General features: G+C 49.7%; 1 protein-coding gene across 5 annotated transcripts in view; it reads left to right on the forward strand.

The window, feature by feature from the left end:
* LOC106581405 (arf-GAP with Rho-GAP domain, ANK repeat and PH domain-containing protein 1) overlaps window positions 1–20,190 on the forward strand; it is a 125,554-nt gene that overhangs the window by 90,595 nt on the left and 14,769 nt on the right. For all 5 annotated transcript variants that reach the window (XM_045704005.1, XM_045704007.1, XM_045704006.1 and 2 more), the window contains 8 exons: window positions 289–378; window positions 712–789; window positions 904–1,021; window positions 3,650–3,763; window positions 4,139–4,284; window positions 4,410–4,492; window positions 7,217–7,276; window positions 19,606–19,669. In XM_045704005.1, the coding sequence (XP_045559961.1) occupies window positions 289–378; window positions 712–789; window positions 904–1,021; window positions 3,650–3,763; window positions 4,139–4,284; window positions 4,410–4,492; window positions 7,217–7,276; window positions 19,606–19,669 (753 nt within the window). The remainder of the gene's footprint in view (window positions 1–288; window positions 379–711; window positions 790–903; window positions 1,022–3,649; window positions 3,764–4,138; window positions 4,285–4,409; window positions 4,493–7,216; window positions 7,277–19,605; window positions 19,670–20,190) is intronic.

A 20,190-nucleotide genomic window follows, 5' to 3' on the forward strand; every position in this document is an offset into this window, starting at 1 on the left:
GTTTGGTAGGGGCATGGCTGCATGTTTGGTAGGGGCATGGCTGCATGTTTGGTAGGGGCATGGCTGCATGTTTGGTAGGGGCATGGCTGCATGTTTGGTAGGGGGATGGCTGCAGTGTGAGCTGGTCAGTGGTGTTTCAACCACGGAGTGAGTAGTTTTACCGGTTATACGGTCATGTTGTTGTGTGGTTGACCGTGTGTGGTTGACCGTGTGTGGTTGACCGTGTGTGGTTGACCGTGTGTGGTTGACCGTGTGTGGTTGACCGTGTGTGGTTGTGTTGCGGTCCAGGTGGATGAGCAGCAGCTGAAAAGGCAGCTGGATGAGATCACGGTCATCATTAAAGTCCGAGAGAAGTTGAACCTCAACTCCAGCGTTCCTGTGAGTAATACAGTACACTCACACACATCTCCTCAACTCCAGTGTTCCTGTGAGTAATACAGTACACTCACACACATCTCCTCAACTCCAGTGTTCCTGTGAGTAATACAGTACACTCACACACATCTCCTCAACTCCAGTGTTCCTGTGAGTAATACAGTACACTCACACACATCTCCTCAACTCCAGTGTTCCTGTGAGTAATACAGTACACTCACACACATCTCCTCAACTCCAGCGTTCCTGTGAGTCACACAAACTTCTCATGTGTTTGCAGTGTTCTGCTGTAACCCAATGTGCTTTAACGCGGGCGCGTGTGTGTGTGTTGTGCAGGCGTCGGGGTCAGCAGGTGACTTCATTTGTACAGTGTACCTGGAGGAGAAGAAGGAGACGACAGAGCAGCATGTCAAGGTGAACTCTCACCTCTGACCTTAACTAACCCTTAAGCCCTCACCTTTATCACGATAGGGAAATGGAGTAAGGAGGGGTCCAGAATGTCACTCCCTCCACTGCTCTCCCCTCTAGATCCCTGGTTCTATGACGGCAGCAGAGCTGACCTGTGAGATTCTGGACCGACGGAAGATCCAGGTCAGAGAGAAAGACTACTGGAGCTGCTGGGAGGTCAGCCAGAAGGAGGAGATCGGTGAGTGGTGAGAGATGGGAGGTCAGCCAGAAGGAGGAGACCGGTGAGTGGAGAGAGATGGGAGGTCAGCCAGGAGGAGGGGATCGGTGAGTGGAGAGAGATGGGAGGTCAGCCAGAAGGAGGAGACCGGTGAGTGGAGAGAGATGGGAGGTCAGCCAGGAGGAGGGGATCGGTGAGTGGAGAGAGATGGGAGGTCAGCCAGAAGGAGGAGACCGGTGAGAGATGGGAGGTCAGCCAGAAGGAGGGGATCGGTGAGTGGAGAGAGATGGGAGGTCAGCCAGGAGGAGGAGACCGGTGAGTGGAGAGAGATGGGAGGTCAGCCAGGAGGAGGGGACCGGTGAGTGGTGAGAGATGGGAGGTCAGCCAGAAGGAGGAGACCGGTGAGTGGAGAGAGATGGGAGGTCAGCCAGGAGGAGGGGATCGGTGAGTGGAGAGAGATGGGAGGTCAGCCAGGAGGAGGAGACCGGTGAGTGGAGAGAGATGGGAGGTCAGCCAGGAGGAGGGGATCGGTGAGTGGAGAGAGATGGGAGGTCAGCCAGGAGGAGGAGACCGGTGAGTGGAGAGAGATGGGAGGTCAGCCAGGAGGAGGAGATCGGTGAGTGGAGAGAGATGGGAGGTCAGCCAGGAGGAGGAGACCGGTGAGTGGAGAGAGATGGGAGGTCAGCCAGAAGGAGGGGATCGGTGAGTGGAGAGAGATGGGAGGTCAGCCAGGAGGAGGAGATCGGTGAGTGGAGAGAGATGGGAGGTCAGCCAGGAGGAGGAGACCGGTGAGTGGTGAGAGATGGGAGGTCAGCCAGAAGGAGGAGACCGGTGAGAGATGAGAGGTGAGCCAGAAGGAGGGGATCGGTGAGTGGAGAGAGATGGGAGGTCAGCCAGAAGGAGGGGATCGGTGAGTGGAGAGAGATGGGAGGTCAGCCAGAAGGAGGGGATCGGTGAGTGGAGAGAGATGAGAGGTCAGCAAGAATGAGGAGACCGGTGAGAGATGAGAGATGAGAGGTCAGATGTAGTGTATATCTATATATACTGCATATAGAGAGGGAGAGGTGGGGAAAGAGGTATGGGGTGGAGAGGTGGGGAAAGAGGTATGGGATGGAGAGGTGGGGAAAGAGGTATGGGATGGAGAGGTGGGGAAAGAGGTATGGGATGGAGAGGTGGGGAAAGAGGTATGGGATGGAGAGGTGGGGAAAGAGGTATGGGATGGAGGTATGGGATGGAGAGGTGGGGAAAGAGGAATGGGATGGAGAGGTGGGGAAAGAGGTATGGGATGGAGAGGTGGGGAAAGAGGTATGGGGTGGAGAGGTGGGGAAAGAGGTATGGGATGGAGAGGTGGGGAAAGAGGTATGGGATGGAGAGGTGGGGAAAGAGGTATGGGATGGAGATATGGGATGGAGAGGTGGGGAAAGAGGTATGGGATGGAGATATGGGATGGAGAGGTGGGGAAAGAGGTATGGGATGGAGAGGTGGGGAAAGAGGTATGAGGTGCAGAGGTGAGGAAAGAGGTATGAGGTGGAGAGGTGAGGAAAGCGGTATGAGGTGAAGAGGTGGGGAAAGAGGTAGGAGGTGGGGAAAGAGGTAGGAGGTGGGGAAAGAGGTAGGAGGTGGGGAAAGAGGTAGGAAGTGGGGAAAGAGGTAGGAGGTGGGGAAAGAGGTAGGAGGTGGAGAGGTGGGGAAAGAGGTAGGAGGTGGAGAGGTGGGGAAAGAGGTATGGGATGGAGAGGTGGGGAAAGAGGTATGGGATGGAGAGGTTGGAAAAGAGGTATGAGGTGGGGAAAGAGGTATGGGGTGGAGAGGTGGGGAAAGAGGTATGGGATGGAGAGGTTGGAAAAGAGGTATGAGGTGGGGGAAAGAGGTATGGGGTGGAGAGGTGGGGAAAGAGGTATGGGGTGGAGAGAAAAGGAGGTGGGGAAAGAGGTATGGGGTGGAGAGGTGGGGAAAGAGGTATGGGGGGGGTGGGGAAAGAGGTATGGGGTGGAGAGGTGGGGAAAGAGGTATGGGGTGGAGAGGTGGGGAAAGAGGTATGGGGTGGAGAGGTTGGAAAAGAGGTATGAGGTGGGGAAAGAGGTATGGGGTGGAGAGGTTGGAAAAGAGGTATGAGGTGGGGAAAGAGGTATGCGGTGGAGAGGTGGGGAAAGAGGTATGGGGTGGAGAGGTGGGGAAAGAGGTATGGGGTGGAGAGGTGGGGAAAGAGGTATGGGATGGAGAGGTTGGAAAAGAGGTATGAGGTGGGGAAAGAGTTATGGGGTGGAGAGGTGGGGAAAGAGGTATGGGGTGGAGAGGTGGGGAAAGAGGTATGGGGTGGAGAGGTTGGAAAAGAGGTATGAGGTGGGGAAAGAGGTGGAGAGGTGGGGAAAGAGGTATGGGGTGGAGAGGTGGGGAAAGAGGTATGGGGTGGAGAGGTGGGGAAAGAGGTATGGGATGGAGAGGTTGGAAAAGAGGTATGAGGTGGGGAAAGAGTTATGGGGTGGAGAGGTGGGGAAAGAGGTATGGGGTGGAGAGGTGGGGAAAGAGGTATGGGGTGGAGAGGTGGGGAAAGAGGTATGGGGTGGAGAGGTGGGGAAAGAGGTATGGGGTGGAGAGGTGATGCTGCTGTTGAAGCTCTGTTCTGTTTGTCTCTCCTCACTCACTCAGAGCGTCCATTGCATCATCTGGAGCGTGTGTTACCCATCCTACACTCTCTGGGTACCGACTCCCACCTGCTGGTCAAAAAACACCTGGCCATGGAGGCCATACTCGTCTACCTGGGTACACACACACACTAACACACACTAACACACATGCTAACACACACACATACATGTGGTTACTGGGTTAAAAGGGAAACAACTCAAAGATGAACAGTCATTAGTTCTGAGTGGTTAATGTTGGGTTATGGCTTGCTAGAGCATTGACCTGCTGTGGTGCAGTGTTCTGAGCAGCTCCAGTTCACTCCCATTTCTGGGTGAATGTTGTATTTTATTTTATTGTGAGCATATATCCACATTCTCAGGACCTTTTCAAACATCTGAAATCTAAGTTTGTTTCTAGTGATCAGGCTGCTCACACACAACTGAATTGACTTCTCAGCTCTACTATTACCCCTATACTGTTTCTGATTTGGTACGATCCGTCCCCCCATAGCCAGTAAAGTGGATGTGTCCAAGCACGGGATGGTGAAGTTCCGGGAAGAGAGGAGCATTCTGGGATTGGGACTAAACACCGGCAGCTTCCACGACCGCTACTTCATCCTAAACACTGTCTCCCTCAGGATGTACAAGGAAGTGCGGGTAAGACACACACACACACGCACACACACACGCACACACACACGCACACACACACACACACACACACACACACACACACACGCTGGGATTGAAACAGCTAATCTGTCTGTTTTGTGTCCCTGTAGAGTAATCGTCCAGAGAGGGAGTGGCAGGTGAAGAACCTGAGGGTCTATCTAGGCATCAAGAAGAAACTTCGACCACCCACCTGGTTAGAACACCTGTCTGTCCTCTCCTCCTGCCTGGTCAGAACACCTGTCTGTCCTCTCCTCCTGCCTGGTCAGAACACCTGTCTGTCCTCTCCTCCTGCCTGGTCAGAACACCTGTCTGTCCTCTCCTCCTGCCTGGTCAGAACACCTGTCTGTCCTCTCCTCCTGCCTGGTCAGAACACCTGTCTGTCCTCTCCTCCTGCCTGGTCAGAACACCTGTCTGTCCTCTCCTCCTGCCTGGTCAGAACACCTGTCTGTCCTCTCCTCCTGCCTGGTCAGAACACCTCTCTGTCCTCTCCTCCTGCCTGGTCAGAACACCTCTCTGTCCTCTCCTCCTGCCTGGTCGGAACACCTCTCTGTCCTCTCCTCCTGCCTGGTCAGAACACCTGTCTGTCCTCTCCTCCTGCCTGGTCGGAACACCTGTCTGTCCTCTCCTCCTGCCTGGTCGGAACACCTGTCTGTCCTCTCCTCCTGCCTGGTCGGAACACCTGTCTGTCCTCTCCTCCTGCCTGGTCGGAACACCTGTCTGTCCTCTCCTCCTGCCTGGTCGGAACACCTGTCTGTCCTCTCCTCCTGCCTGGTCGGAACACCTGTCTGTCCTCTCCTCCTGCCTGGTCGGAACACCTGTCTGTCCTCTCCTCCTGCCTGGTCGGAACACCTGTCTGTCCTCTCCTCCTGCCTGGTCGGAACACCTGTCTGTCCTCTCCTCCTGCCTGGTCGGAACACCTGTCTGTCCTCTCCTCCTGCCTGGTCGGAACACCTGTCTGTCCTCTCCTCCTGCCTGGTCGGAACACCTGTCTGTCCTCTCCTCCTGCCTGGTCGGAACACCTGTCTGTCCTCTCCTCCTGCCTGGTCGGAACACCTGTCTGTCCTCTCCTCCTGCCTGGTCGGAACACCTGTCTGTCCTCTCCTCCTGCCTGGTCGGAACACCTGTCTGTCCTCTCCTCCTGCCTGGTCGGAACACCTGTCTGTCCTCTCCTCCTGCCTGGTCGGAACACCTGTCTGTCCTCTCTTCCTGCCTGGTCGGAACACCTGTCTGTCCTCTCCTCCTGCCTGGTCGGAACACCTGTCTGTCCTCTCCTCCTGCCTGGTCGGAACACCTGTCTGTCCTCTCCTCCTGCCTGGTCGGAACACCTGTCTGTCCTCTCCTCCTGCCTGGTCGGAACACCTGTCTGTCCTCTCCTCCTGCCTGGTCGGAACACCTGTCTGTCCTCTCCTCCTGCCTGGTCGGAACACCTGTCTGTCCTCTCTTCCTGCCTGGTCGGAACACCTGTCTGTCCTCTCCTCCTGCCTGGTCGGAACACCTGTCTGTCCTCTCCTCCTGCCTGGTCGGAACACCTGTCTGTCCTCTCCTCCTGCCTGGTCGGAACACCTGTCTGTCCTCTCCTCCTGCCTGGTCGGAACACCTGTCTGTCCTCTCCTCCTGCCTGGTCGGAACACCTGTCTGTCCTCTCCTCCTGCCTGGTCGGAACACCTGTCTGTCCTCTCCTCCTGCCTGGTCGGAACACCTGTCTGTCCTCTCCTCCTGCCTGGTCGGAACACCTGTCTGTCCTCTCCTCCTGCCTGGTCGGAACACCTGTCTGTCCTCTCCTCCTGCCTGGTCGGAACACCTGTCTGTCCTCTCCTCCTGCCTGGTCGGAACACCTGTCTGTCCTCTCCTCCTGCCTGGTCGGAACACCTGTCTGTCCTCTCCTCCTGCCTGGTCGGAACACCTGTCTGTCCTCTCCTCCTGCCTGGTCGGAACACCTGTCTGTCCTCTCCTCCTGCCTGGTCGGAACACCTGTCTGTCCTCTCCTCCTGCCTGGTCGGAACACCTGTCTGTCCTCTCCTCCTGCCTGGTCGGAACACCTGTCTGTCCTCTCCTCCTGCCTGGTCGGAACACCTGTCTGTCCTCTCCTCCTGCCTGGTCGGAACACCTGTCTGTCCTCTCCTCCTGCCTGGTCGGAACACCTGTCTGTCCTCTCCTCCTGCCTGGTCGGAACACCTGTCTGTCCTCTCCTCCTGCCTGGTCGGAACACCTGTCTGTCCTCTCCTCCTGCCTGGTCGGAACACCTGTCTGTCCTCTCCTCCTGCCTGGTCGGAACACCTGTCTGTCCTCTCCTCCTGCCTGGTCGGAACACCTGTCTGTCCTCTCCTCCTGCCTGGTCGGAACACCTGTCTGTCCTCTCCTCCTGCCTGGTCGGAACACCTGTCTGTCCTCTCCTCCTGCCTGGTCGGAACACCTGTCTGTCCTCTCCTCCTGCCTGGTCGGAACACCTGTCTGTCCTCTCCTCCTGCCTGGTCGGAACACCTGTCTGTCCTCTCCTCCTGCCTGGTCAGAACACCTGTCTGTCCTCTCCTCCTGCCAGGTCGGAACACCTGTCTGTCCTCTCCTCCTGCCTGGTCGGAACACCTGTCTGTCCTCTCCTCCTGCCTGGTCAGAACACCTCTCTGTCCTCTCCTCCGGCCTGGTCAGAACACCTCTCTGTCCTCTCCTCCGGCCTGGTCAGAACACCTCTCTGTCCTCTCCTCCGGCCTGGTCAGAACACCTCTCTGTCCTCTCCTCCGGCCTGGTCAGAACACCTCTCTGTCCTCTCCTCCGGCCTGGTCAGAACACCTCTCTGTCCTCTCCTCCTGCCTGGTCAGAACACCTCTCTGTCCTCTCCTCCTGCCTGGTCAGAACACCTCTCTGTCCTCTCCTCCTGCCTGGTCAGAACACCTCTCTCTCTCTCTCTCTCTCTCTGTAGTTGGGGTCTGACTGTGATCTATAAAAGTGAAAAACAGGAGAAGCCAGAGAAGCAGCAATGGTGAGTCCCTGAATGTGTGTGTCTTCTGTCTGTGTATGCTATGCAGTATGGCCAGTATATCTGGAGGCCTACTGAGCTACATACACCAGGGAGTAGAGGTCTGCAATGGGAGATCTTTTACAGCCCAGAAGAACTCAAAATCCACTTTTATGACTAATCCTTTAAAAACACATCTTCTATCCTTACCATATCCCTTGTCTATCTTTATTTTCCTACTCAGAAAAATGGACATCTTAGCTTGTCCCAAAATAAAATGTAACAGTTGTTTATTTTCTGCTGCTTACTGTATTGAAACCCCCAAATAAAATCTGTGTTATTGAAAATCTCCCCTACAGCTGTAAACAAAGACTCCAGTATTTCAAAAAGAGGCTTTATCCGCTCACAATCCAAAAAACTGTGTGAAATCGTTTCTCTTATATTACAAAAAGGACATCAATCTCCAACATCTGAATTAATAACAGATACAAAACCCTGCATTACATATCAACAGTACCCTTTTGTGACAGTGGTTTGTACAGTGCTCTCCATGCTGGCTTTACCTTGTCATCAAGCCCTAGTTTTACCCTACAAGGAGTGTCTTTTCTATTTTTCAATGTATCTTTTTTAAAACCTTGACACACCATCTATATAACTCCTTCCCATTCACCTCATCCAATCCCACCTCTTCCAACCCTCTCAAATCTACTAATAACACCTTTCTGTCCAACTCTGGGATATTGGATGTAATCCCTATTCTGGGAAATGGGGCGTCTTCATCTGGTGCCTTGTAACTGTTGAGCATAATTCAGTCTTCTGCTGACACAAAACACTGGAATCCAATGATGTTTATCCCAAAATAAATCTACAATCATTTCCTGTATCTTGGCCAGAAGGCCAGACGGTGGCTCTAAACATGCCAACCCATGCCACAGTGCAGACGCAACCACATTGTTAACAATAATAGTGGCCTCCTGTATGACATATGAGAGAACAACCTCCAGAATCAGGGAAATGTTATCCCCTGTCTGCCTGCAGAGAACACAGTAGGACCATCACCTCCCTCAGCCTGGTGGACAGGATCTTCTAATCAGTGCACATTAAGGTCACCGGCCTCTAGTTCTTCACCTCCTTAGGGTCACCCTTTGTTGGCAGTAGGATGAGGACAGCCGTTCTGCAGCTTATTGGTAGTAACCCTCCGGTCAAACTATCATTAACTACTGCTAGCCAATCCTCTCCCAACAAAAATACTTCAAAAAGTCAACGGGAAGCCCATCAATACCCAGTGCCCTTCCATTTCCCATGCCTTTTAATGCAGTGTAAAGCTCCTGCAAAGACAATGGTTGCTCTAGTTCAACCTGAGCTTCTGCAGCCACCTGTGGGAGCCCACCAAGGAACTGCTGTGTCACTGTTTTATCCTCTTTGTACTCACACTTGTAGAGCTCAGCATAGAACTCTACTGTCCTCTTTCTAATTCCACTTGTAGAGCTCAGCATAGAACTCTACTGTCCTCTTTCTAATTCCACGTGTAGAGCTCAGCATAGAACTCTACTGTCCTCTTTCTAATTCCACTTGTAGAGCTCAGCATAGAACTCTACTGCCCTCTTTCTAATTCCACGTGTAGAGCTCAGCATAGAACTCTACTGTCCTCTTTCTAATTCCACTTGTAGAGCTCAGCATAGAACTCTACTGCCCTCTTTCTAATTCCACGTGTAGAGCTCAGCATAGAACTCTACTGTCCTCTTTCTAATTCCACTTGTAGAGCTCAGCATAGAACTCTACTGCCCTCTTTCTAATTCCACGTGTAGAGCTCAGCATAGAACTCTACTGTCCTTTCTAATTCCACTTGTAGAGCTCAGCATAGAACTCTACTGTCCTCTTTCTAATTCCACTTGTAGAGCTCAGCATAGAACTCTACTGTCCTTTCTAATTCCACTTGTAGAGCTCAGCATAGAACTCTACTGTCCTCTTTCTAATTCCACTTGTAGAGCTCAGCATAGAACTCTACTGTCCTCTTTCTAATTCCACTTGTAGAGCTCAGCATAGAACTCTACTGTCCTTTCTAATTCCACTTGTAGAGCTCAGCATAGAACTCTACTGCCCTCTTTCTAATTCCACGTGTAGAGCTCAGCATAGAACTCTACTGCCCTCTTTCTAATTCCACTTGTAGAGCTCAGCATAGAACTCTACTGTCCTCTTTCTAATTCCACGTGTAGAGCTCAGCATAGAACTCTACTGTCCTCTTTCTAATTCCACTTGTAGAGCTCAGCATAGAACTCTACTGTCCTTTCTAATTCCACTTGTAGAGCTCAGCATAGAACTCTACTGTCCTCTTTCTAATTCCACTTGTAGAGCTCAGCATAGAACTCTACTGCCCTCTTTCTAATTCCACGTGTAGAGCTCAGCATAGAACTCTACTGTCCTCTTTCTAATTACACTTGTAGAGCTCAGCATAGAACTCTACTGTCCTTTCTAATTCCACTTGTAGAGCTCAGCATAGAACTCTACTGTCCTCTTTCTAATTACACTTGTAGAGCTCAGCATAGAACTCTACTGCCCTCTTTCTAATTCCACTTGTAGAGCTCAGCATAGAACTCTACTGCCCTCTTTCTAATTCCACTTGTAGAGCTCAGCATAGAACTCTACTGCCCTCTTTCTAATTCCACTTGTAGAGCTCAGCATAGAACTCTACTGTCCTTTCTAATTCCACTTGTAGAGCTCAGCATAGAACTCTACTGCCCTCTTTCTAATTCCACTTGTAGAGCTCAGCATAGAACTCTACTGCCCTCTTTCTAATTCCACTTGTAGAGCTCAGCATAGAACTCTACTGTCCTTTCTAATTCCACTTGTAGAGCTCAGCATAGAACTCTACTGCCCTCTTTCTAATTCCACTTGTAGAGCTCAGCATAGAACTCTACTGTCCTCTTTCTAATTCCACTTGTAGAGCTCAGCATAGAACTCTACTGTCCTTTCTAATTCCACTTGTAGAGCTCAGCATAGAACTCTACTGTCCTCTTTCTAATTCCACTTGTAGAGCTCAGCATAGAACTCTACTGCCCTCTTTCTAATTCCACTTGTAGAGCTCAGCATAGAACTCTACTGCCCTCTTTCTAATTCCACTTGTAGAGCTCAGCATAGAACTCTACTGTCCTTTCTAATTCCACTTGTAGAGCTCAGCATAGAACTCTACTGCCCTCTTTCTAATTCCACTTGTAGAGCTCAGCATAGAACTCTACTGTCCTCTTTCTAATTCCACTTGTAGAGCTCAGCATAGAACTCTACTGTCCTTTCTAATTCCACTTGTAGAGCTCAGCATAGAACTCTACTGTCCTCTTTCTAATTCCACTTGTAGAGCTCAGCATAGAACTCTACTGCCCTCTTTCTAATTCCACTTGTAGAGCTCAGCATAGAACTCTACTGTCCTTTCTAATTCCACTTGTAGAGCTCAGCATAGAACTCTACTGTCCTCTTTCTAATTCCACTTGTAGAGCTCAGCATAGAACTCTACTGTCCTTTCTAATTCCACTTGTAGAGCTCAGCATAGAACTCTACTGTCCTTTCTAATTCCACTTGTAGAGCTCAGCATAGAACTCTACTGCCCTCTTTCTAATTCCACTTGTAGAGCTCAGCATAGAACTCTACTGCCCTCTTTCTAATTCCACTTGTAGAGCTCAGCATAGAACTCTACTGTCCTTTCTAATTCCACTTGTAGAGCTCAGCATAGAACTCTACTGTCCTCTTTCTAATTCCACTTGTAGAGCTCAGCATAGAACTCTACTGTCCTCTTTCTAATTCCACTTGTAGAGCTCAGCATAGAACTCTACTGTCCTTTCTAATTCCACTTGTAGAGCTCAGCATAGAACTCTACTGTCCTTTCTAATTCCACTTGTAGAGCTCAGCATAGAACTCTACTGCCCTCTTTCTAATTCCACTTGTAGAGCTCAGCATAGAACTCTACTGTCCTTTCTAATTCCACTTGTAGAGCTCAGCATAGAACTCTACTGTCCTCTTTCTAATTCCACTTGTAGAGCTCAGCATAGAACTCTACTGTCCTCTTTCTAATTCCACTTGTAGAGCTCAGCATAGAACTCTACTGTCCTCTTTCTAATTCCACTTGTAGAGCTCAGCATAGAACTCTACTGTCCTCTTTCTAATTCCACTTGGGCTAGGGAGCTCCTGTACAACAGATGATTTGAGGCAATGAATAATTCTTCTTTGTCCATTCTTTTTCTCTAAACCAAAGAATAATTTGGATGAGGCATCCATTTCAGAGATTCCCTGAAATGTACTTCTCACCAATGCCCCCTGTACTCTGATACCCAGCAGGTCTACCAATGCCCCCTGTACTCTGATACCCAGCAGGTCTGCCAATGCCCCCTGTACTCTGATACCCAGCAGGTCTACTAATGCCCCCTGTACTCTGATACCCAGCAGGTCTGCCAATGCCCCCTGTACTCTGATACCCAGCAGATCTGCCAATGCCCCCTGTACTCTGATACCCAGCAGGTCTGCCAATGCCCCCTGTACTCTGATACCCAGCAGGTCTGCCAATGCCCCCTGTACTCTGATACCCAGCAGGTCTACCAATGCCCCCTGTACTCTGATACCCAGCAGGTCTACTAATGCCCCCTGTACTCTGATACCCAGCAGGTCTACTAATGCCCCCTGTACTCTGATACCCAGCAGGTCTACCAATGCCCCCTGTACTCTGATACCCAGCAGGTCTTCCAATGCCCCCTGTACTCTGATACCCAGCAGGTCTACCAATGCCCCCTGTACTCTGATACCCAGCAGGTCTACCAATGCCCCCTGTACTCTGATACCCAGCAGGTCTACCAATGCCCCCTGTACTCTGATACCCAGCAGGTCTACCAATGCCCCCTGTACTCTGATACCCAGCAGGTCTACCAATGCCCCCTGTACTCTGATACCCAGCAGGTCTACCAATGCCCCCTGTACTCTGATACCCAGCAGGTCTTCCAATGCCCCCTGTACTCTGATACCCAGCAGGTCTACCAATGCCCCCTGTACTCTGATACCCAGCAGGTCTTCCAATGCCCCCTGTACTCTGATACCCAGCAGGTCTTCCAATGCCCCCTGTACTCTGATACCCCGCAGGTCTGCCAATGCCCCCTGTACTCTGATACCCAGCAGGTCTACCAATGCCCCCTGTACTCTGATACCCAGCAGGTCTACTAATGCCCCCTGTACTCTGATACCCAGCAGGTCTACTAATGCCCCCTGTACTCTGATACCCAGCAGGTCTACCAATGCCCCTGTACTCTGATACCCAGCAGGTCTTCCAATGCCCCCTGTACTCTGATACCCAGCAGGTCTACCAATGCCCCCTGTACTCTGATACCCAGCAGGTCTACCAATGCCCCCTGTACTCTGATACCCAGCAGGTCTACCAATGTCCCCTGTACTCTGATACCCAGCAGGTCTACCAATGCCCCCTGTACTCTGATACCCAGCAGGTCTACTAATGCCCCCTGTACTCTGATACCCAGCAGGTCTACCAATGCCCCCTGTACTCTGATACCCAGCAGGTCTACCAATGCCCCCTGTACTCTGATACCCAGCAGGTCTACCAATGTCCCCTGTACTCTGATACCCAGCAGGTCTTCCAATGCCCCCTGTACTCTGATACCCAGCAGGTCTTCCAATGCCCCCTGTACTCTGATACCCAGCAGGTCTTCCAATGCCCCCTGTACTCTGATACCCAGCAGGTCTGCCAATGCCCCCTGTACTCTGATACCCAGCAGGTCTGCCAATGCCCCCTGTACTCTGATACCCTGCAGGTCTGCCAATGCCCCCTGTATTCTGATACCCTGCAGGTCTGCCAATGCCCCCTGTATTCTGATACCCAGCAGGTCTGCCAATGAGAGGCTGCTTTTCCTCTTGAGTGCCTGAATATGGCCTCGATCTCCTGTGGTCTAAACTAACGTCAGGAGTTCCACTATTTCAGACTCTGGGGCATTCATTGATCTGGTGATATCTCTGGTGACATTAATGGTGTATTGATTACAGAATTGTTGAATCTGGATGTTCCCTAGTCTAGGAAGAGATACAAAACTCTCCTTTCAGACCTCTACCTCTCCCAGAAAAAACTAAAACATTTCCTGAAGTGAGCATCACTCAATAAAGTTATATTAAAATGCCAGTATGCACGTGTGGGTTATACAGTGTTAATGAACACCACCTCTGTTATTAAACAATGATCAGAAAATCCCACTGGAGTTATCACACCTGATTTACAGACCTGAGATTGATGCTCAAAACAATAAAACCTATCTAACCTGGTCAGAGAGATGGTGTTCTCTCTCACATTAGACCATGTGTTCTGTCTCCTACCTCCATGTTGGCTCCAAACATCACACAGTGTTACAATAAAACCTATCTAACCTGGCCAGAGAGATGGTGTTCTCTCTCACATTAGACCATGTGTTCTGTCTCCTACCTCCATGTTGGCTCCAAACATCACACAGTGTTACAATAAAACCTATCTAACCTGGTCAGAGAGATGGTGTTCTCTCTCACATTAGACCATGTGTTCTGTCTCCTACCTCCATGTTGGCTCCAAACATCACACAGTGTTACAATAAAACCTATCTAACCTGGTCAGAGAGATGGTGTTCTCTCTCACATTAGACCATGTGTTCTGTCTCATGCCTCCATTTTGACTCCACCATATATCACATAGTTCACATGTTAAAATAAGGCATTTTTAAAAAGTCCTTGATGCTGTATGAGGTTCTTTGTGTTTTCTATCTAAATCACTGACTGTGCAGTTAAAATCCCCAGCAATAAATGAATCATCCTCAGCATTACATTTCTCAATGGTATTTGATAATGTCTCTAAAAAACATTCCCTCTCAACTTCCTCTACTGGGAATATACATTTATTAAACACATAGTGATGTTTTCACATCTCGCTCTAACTTTTCTTCACAACTACCTCTTTAACCTCGTATGATAAAGGCAAAAACCCTTTTGAGAACAGGATGGCCACAAACCCCAGTTTGAGTTTCTATGACTACACACCATTGCCCCCCCCCCTGTTGCCACACAACTTCATTTTCCATATTACTATGCATTTCTTGTAGAAAACTTTTGTCACTTCCCTTTCCCTTTATTAACCCATACACTAGAGGCTCTTTTTTCCCGTCTCTTGCCCCATTTACATTTTAAAGAAGAAATCTTAAGGCTGGGGGAAAAAAACACAGGAAGAGACAGAAAACACATCTCTTTACAGAGTTAAGGCTGCGACTGGACTCTTTCATTTCCTTTAGAATTTACCTCACTTGTCACTCTCGTGACCACTTTCTTTAGTCTAGCAATTTCAGGGCTTGTCAAACCTCCACCCGTTACTTTTGACATCAGAAACTTTGCTGATTCAATAAACCATTCCCTTTCAGGACAAAAATCTGTTGCATTATAATCCTGCCTATATTTCTTCCCTTTTGTCAAATTCAGAAATTACCTTTTCAATCTCATACCTCCGTTCCACCCCATTTCTCTCGCTATTTTGTTGTGACGCATCCGATTCCTAGCTGTCATCCCCAGAAGGGAACTCCACCATCTCTACTTCCTGTTTGTCCTCAACTGATTTATCAATCTCTACCTTCCTGTTTATCCTCAACTGATTTATCAATCTCTACCTTCCTGTTTATCCTCAACTGATTTATCAATCTCTACCTTCCTGTTTATCCTCAACTGATTTATCAATCTCTACCTTCCTGTTTATCCTCAACTGATTTATCAATCTCTACTTCCTGTTTATCCTCAACTGATTTATCAATCTCTACTTCCTGTTTATCCTGAACTGATTTATCAATCTCTACCTTCCTGTTAGAATTAGAACCTTCGTCCCCCCTTAAATTCTTCCTCTTCCTCCTCGCTAGTTTGAAAACAGCTGCTTCATTTTCCATTACTTCCCTCTCCTCTTGAACTCCAATTTCATTCTCCAGCACCCCCTCAGCGATCTCAATCACAGTCTCACCTACTGCCCCCCCCCCTCCTTGCTCTACCACAACTGCCCCCATAGCCATATTGCTCTCCTTTCCTTTTTTTACCACCACATCTGCCCACCTTCTCCCTTCTCCTGAACCCTTAGCCTGTTCTTCCCTTCTCAGTGGTGCTTTAGCTGCACCAGTGCTTGAGCTGCTATCTGGCTCTGCGCGCTCGTTCTCTGGACAATAACGTACCAAATGCCGCTCTCTTCCACACCCAAAGCATTTCATTGATTCAGTAGAAGTGTAGAACACATAGTCAATCTTGAAACTGAACACTAAATTCAGTTGGTCAGTATCCTTCTTTAAATTCCTGTGTCTTCTATGAGACACGACATGTTTCAGCAAAGGAGATTTGCATCCAAAAAGAACCTTCTCTATTGTAGATAACTCTCGCTCCAACACTTCATCCCTAACGAATGGGGGCACGTTAGAAAGTAGAACTTCCTTCGCCGGATTCATAAGAAGGAATATAGATGTCTGTCTCCCTCAACACAACACCACTCAACTATCGGATTCACCTTTTCAATAGAATCTAAGAAAATGACTACAGCGCTATTCATCCTTGAGGCTGATTTTATGCCGTCATACCCAATGATAGCGCCCACTGCTAAACTACATTCTTCCACCCAACAACTTGTCGCAGCGGGAATCTTCACCCCATGCCGCCGATTTAAGTTTTTCAAACTGTAAACCTCAGAGTGGTCATTACAACCAGCCCTCCCGCTGGTTACGCCCTCGAGGGAACCAACCTCAACCATCCCACCACCCCTATACATACTTAGTGATAGTGAGACAATATAACCTTTAAAACAACTCAACTACTCAATATAAACATACACTACCGTTCAACAGTTTGGGGTCACTTAGAAATGTCCTTGTTTTTTACAGAAAATACATGTTGTAAATGACTATTGTAGCTGGAAACTGATTTGTATATATTTTTTTAATGGAATATCTACATAGGTGTACAGAGGCCCATTATCAGCAACCATCACTCCTGTGTTCCAATGGCACGTTGTGTTAGCTAATCCAAGTTAATCATTTTAAAAGGCTAATTGATCATTAGAAAACCCTTTTGTGAAGAGGCGACTCCGGGATGCTGAATTCCAGTCGCTCCTGCTTCCCGACTCGCTCCCAGCATGCACTAGAGAGAGAGTAAGATGGGGAGGGAGAGTAAGATGGGGAGGGAGAGTAAGATGGGGAGAGAGAGTAAGATGGGGAGAGAGAGGGAGAGTAAGATTAAGATGGGGAGAGAGGGGGGAGAGGGAGAGTAAGATTAAGATGGGGAGAGAGAGGGAGAGTAAGATGGGGAGAGAGAGGGAGAGTAAGATGGGGAGGGAGAGTAAGATGGGGAGGGGGAGAGAGAGGGAGAGTGAGATGGGGAGAGAGAGAGGGAGAGAGATGGGGAGAGAGAGGGAGAGTGAGATGGGGAGAGAGAGGGAGAGTGAGATGGGGAGAGAGGGGGAGAGTGAGATGGGGAGAGAGAGAGAGTGAGAGGGGGAGAGAGAGAGCGTGAGATGGGGAGAGAGAGAGAGTGAGATGGGGAGAGAGAGAGAGTGAGATGGGGAGAGAGAGAGAGTAAGATGGGGAGAGAGAGAGTAAGATGGGGAGAGGGAGAGTAAGATGGGGAGAGGTGGGGAGAGAGAGTGAGATGGGGAGAGAGAGGGAGAGTGAGATGGGGAGAGAGGGGGAGAGTGAGATGGGGAGAGAGAGAGAGTGAGATGGGGAGAGAGAGAGAGTGAGATGGGGAGAGAGAGAGAGTGAGATGGGGAGAGAGAGAGAGTGAGATGGGGAGAGAGAGAGAGTGAGATGGGGAGAGAGAGAGTGAGATGGGGACAGAGTGAGAGTGAGATGGGGAGAGAGTGAGAGTGAGATGGGGAGAGAGAGAGAGTAAGATGGGGAGGGAGAGTAAGATGGGGAGAGGTGGGGAGAGAGAGTGAGATGGGGAGAGAGAGGGAGAGTGAGATGGGGAGAGAGAGAGGGAGAGTGAGATGGGAGAGAGAGAGAGAGAGAGTAAGATGGGGAGGGAGAGTAAGATGGGGAGAGTGAGATGTGGAGAGGGAGAGTGAGATGTGGAGAGGGAGAGTGAGATGGGGAGAGAGAGTAAGGTGGGGAGAGAGAGGGAGAGTAAGATGGGGAGAGAGAGGGAGAGTAAGATGGGGAGAGAGAGTGAGATGGGGAGGGAGAGTGAGATGGGGAGAGAGAGTAAGGTGGGGAGAGAGAGGGAGAGTAAGATGGGGAGAGAGAGGGAGAGTAAGATGGGGAGAGAGAGTGAGATGGGGAGGGAGAGTGAGATGGGGGAGAGTGAGATGGGGAGAGAGAGGGAGAGTGAGAGAGAGATGGGGAGAGAGAGAGAGGGAGAGGGAGATGGGGAGAGAGAGAGGGAGATGGGGAGGGAGAGGGAGATGGGGAGAGAGAGGGAGAGTAAGATGGGGAGAGAGAGGGAGAGTAAGATGGGGAGAGAGAGTGAGATGGGGAGGGAGAGTGAGATGGGGAGAGAGAGGGAGAGTGAGATGGGGAGAGAGAGGGAGAGTGAGAGAGAGATGGGGAGAGTGAGAGATGGGGAGAGGGAGATGGGGAGAGAGAGAGGGAGATGGGAGAGGAGATGGGGAGAGGGAGATGGGGAGAGAGAGAGGGAGATGGGGAGAGAGAGGGAGAGTGAGATGGGGAGAGAGAGAGAGGGAGAGTGAGATGGGGAGAGAGGGAGAGTAAGATGGGGAGTGAGAGGGAGAGTAAGGTGGGGAGAGAGAGAGAGGGAGAGTAAGATGGGGAGAGAGAGTAAGGTGGGGAGAGGGAGAGTAAGATGGGGAGAGAGAGGGAGAGTAAGATGGGGAGAGAGGGAGAGTGAGATGGGGAGAGAGAGGGAGAGTGAGATGGGGAGAGAGAGGGAGAGTGAGATGGGGAGAGAGAGATGGGGAAAGAGAGAGGGAGAGTGAGATGGGGGAGAGAGGGGGAGAGTGAGATGGGGAGAGAGAGGGGGGAGAGTAAGATGGGGAGAGAGAGGGAGAGTAAGAGGGGGAGAGTAAGATGGGGAGAGAGAGGGAGAGTAAGATGGGGAGGGAGAGTAAGATGGGGAGGGAGAGTAAGATGGGGAGGGAGAGTGAGATGGGGAGGGAGAGTAAGATGGGGAGGGAGAGTAAGATGGGGAGGGAGAGTGAGATGGGGAGGGAGAGTAAGATGGGGAGGAGGGAGAGTGAGATGGGGAGAGAGAGACAGAGAGAATATACTAGAATATACTTCTGAATTGATCCTAGTTATTAGTGTGACAGACAGAACAGTGTGTTGAGGGAAACCGATTAAAGTGTTTGGGGCATAACACGCTTTAACTAACCAATGGCCTGATGAGCTCCCTGCTGTGAGGAAGAGCAGCCACGTGATGTACAGAGCTGTGTGTGTCATAACTCCATGGCTGTGTCAATGTTGTGTACTTTAGCTGTTAGAGAAAGTGGAGTTGTTGAGGGGGTGACTCAGTGTGGGTCTGGTGACATCATCCCTGAGGTGTGAAACACACTCGACTCTAATCACTGACTCTCGTTTAAATTAGGACTCACTGTGTGTTGACGCCCAGGGGACTTTGACCAGGCACTGTGTGAGATAGGGGAGGTTGGGGGATGGGATTGTGCGTGGTAATGTGCACTAGGTCTACTTACCTAAGTCTCTGTCTCACTCTCTCCCTCTTCTCTAATAAATTAATAAACATAAATATGGGTTGTATTTACAATGGTGTTTGTTCTTCACTGGTTGCCCTTTTCTTGTGGTAACAGGTCACAAATCTTGCTGCTGTGATGGAACACTGTGGTATTTCACCCAGTAGATATGGGAGTTTATCAAAATTGGGTTTGTTTTTGAATTCTTTGTGGATCTGTGTAATCTGAGGGAAATATGTGTCTCTAATATGGTCATACATTTGGCAGGAGGTTAGGAAGTGCAGCTCAGTTTCCACCTCATTTGTGCACATAGCCTGTCTTCTCTTAAGAGCCAGGTCTGCCTACGGCGGCCTTTCTCAATAGCAAGGCTATGCTCACTGAGTCTGTATATAGTCAAAGCTTGCCTTAAGTTTGTGTCAGTCACAGTGGTCAAGTATTCTGCCACTGTGTACTCTCTGTTTCGGGCCAAATAGCATTCTAGTTTGCAATTTTTTTTTGTTCATTACTTGATACATTGGAAATAATTATCTTTTAGTTTTCTCATGATTTGGTTGGGTCTCATTGTGTTGCTGTCCTGGGGCTCTGTGGGGTGTGTTTGTGTTTGTAAACAGATCCTCAGGACCAGCTTGCTTAGGGGACTCTTCTTGAGGTTAATCTTTCTCTCTCCTCTGTCTTTCCATCCTCCCTGTAGGTATCTGTGTTGTGACACTCAGACAGAGATGAGGGAGTGGTTCTCCACCTTCCTCACTATCCAGGTGAGAGGACACATAATACTGTCTGTCACACTGGTCATTATGATTCACTGGTTATTATGATTCACTGGTTATTATGATTCACTGTTCTGTCTGTCACACTGGTTATTATGATTCACTGGTTATTATGATTCACTGGTTATTATGATACACTGTTCTGTCTGTCACACTGGTTATTATGATTCACTGTTCTGTCTGTCACACTGGTTATTATGATTCACTGTTCTGTCTGTCACACTGGTTATTATGATTCACTGTTCTGTCTGTCACACTGGTTATTATGATTCACTGTTCTGTCTGTCACACTGGTTATTATGATTCACTGTTCTGTCTGTCACACTGGTTATTATGATTCACTGTTCTGTCTGTCACACTGGTTATTATGATTCACTGTTCTGTCTGTCACACTGGTTATTATGATGCACTGTTCTGTCTGTCACACTGGTTATTATGATTCACTGTTCTGTCTGTCACACTGGTTATTATGATTCACTGTTCTGTCTGTCACACTGGTTATTATGATT

This window comes from Salmo salar, chromosome ssa20, assembly GCF_905237065.1.
Source record: "Salmo salar chromosome ssa20, Ssal_v3.1, whole genome shotgun sequence".
Taxonomy (NCBI): Eukaryota; Metazoa; Chordata; class Actinopteri; order Salmoniformes; family Salmonidae; genus Salmo; species Salmo salar.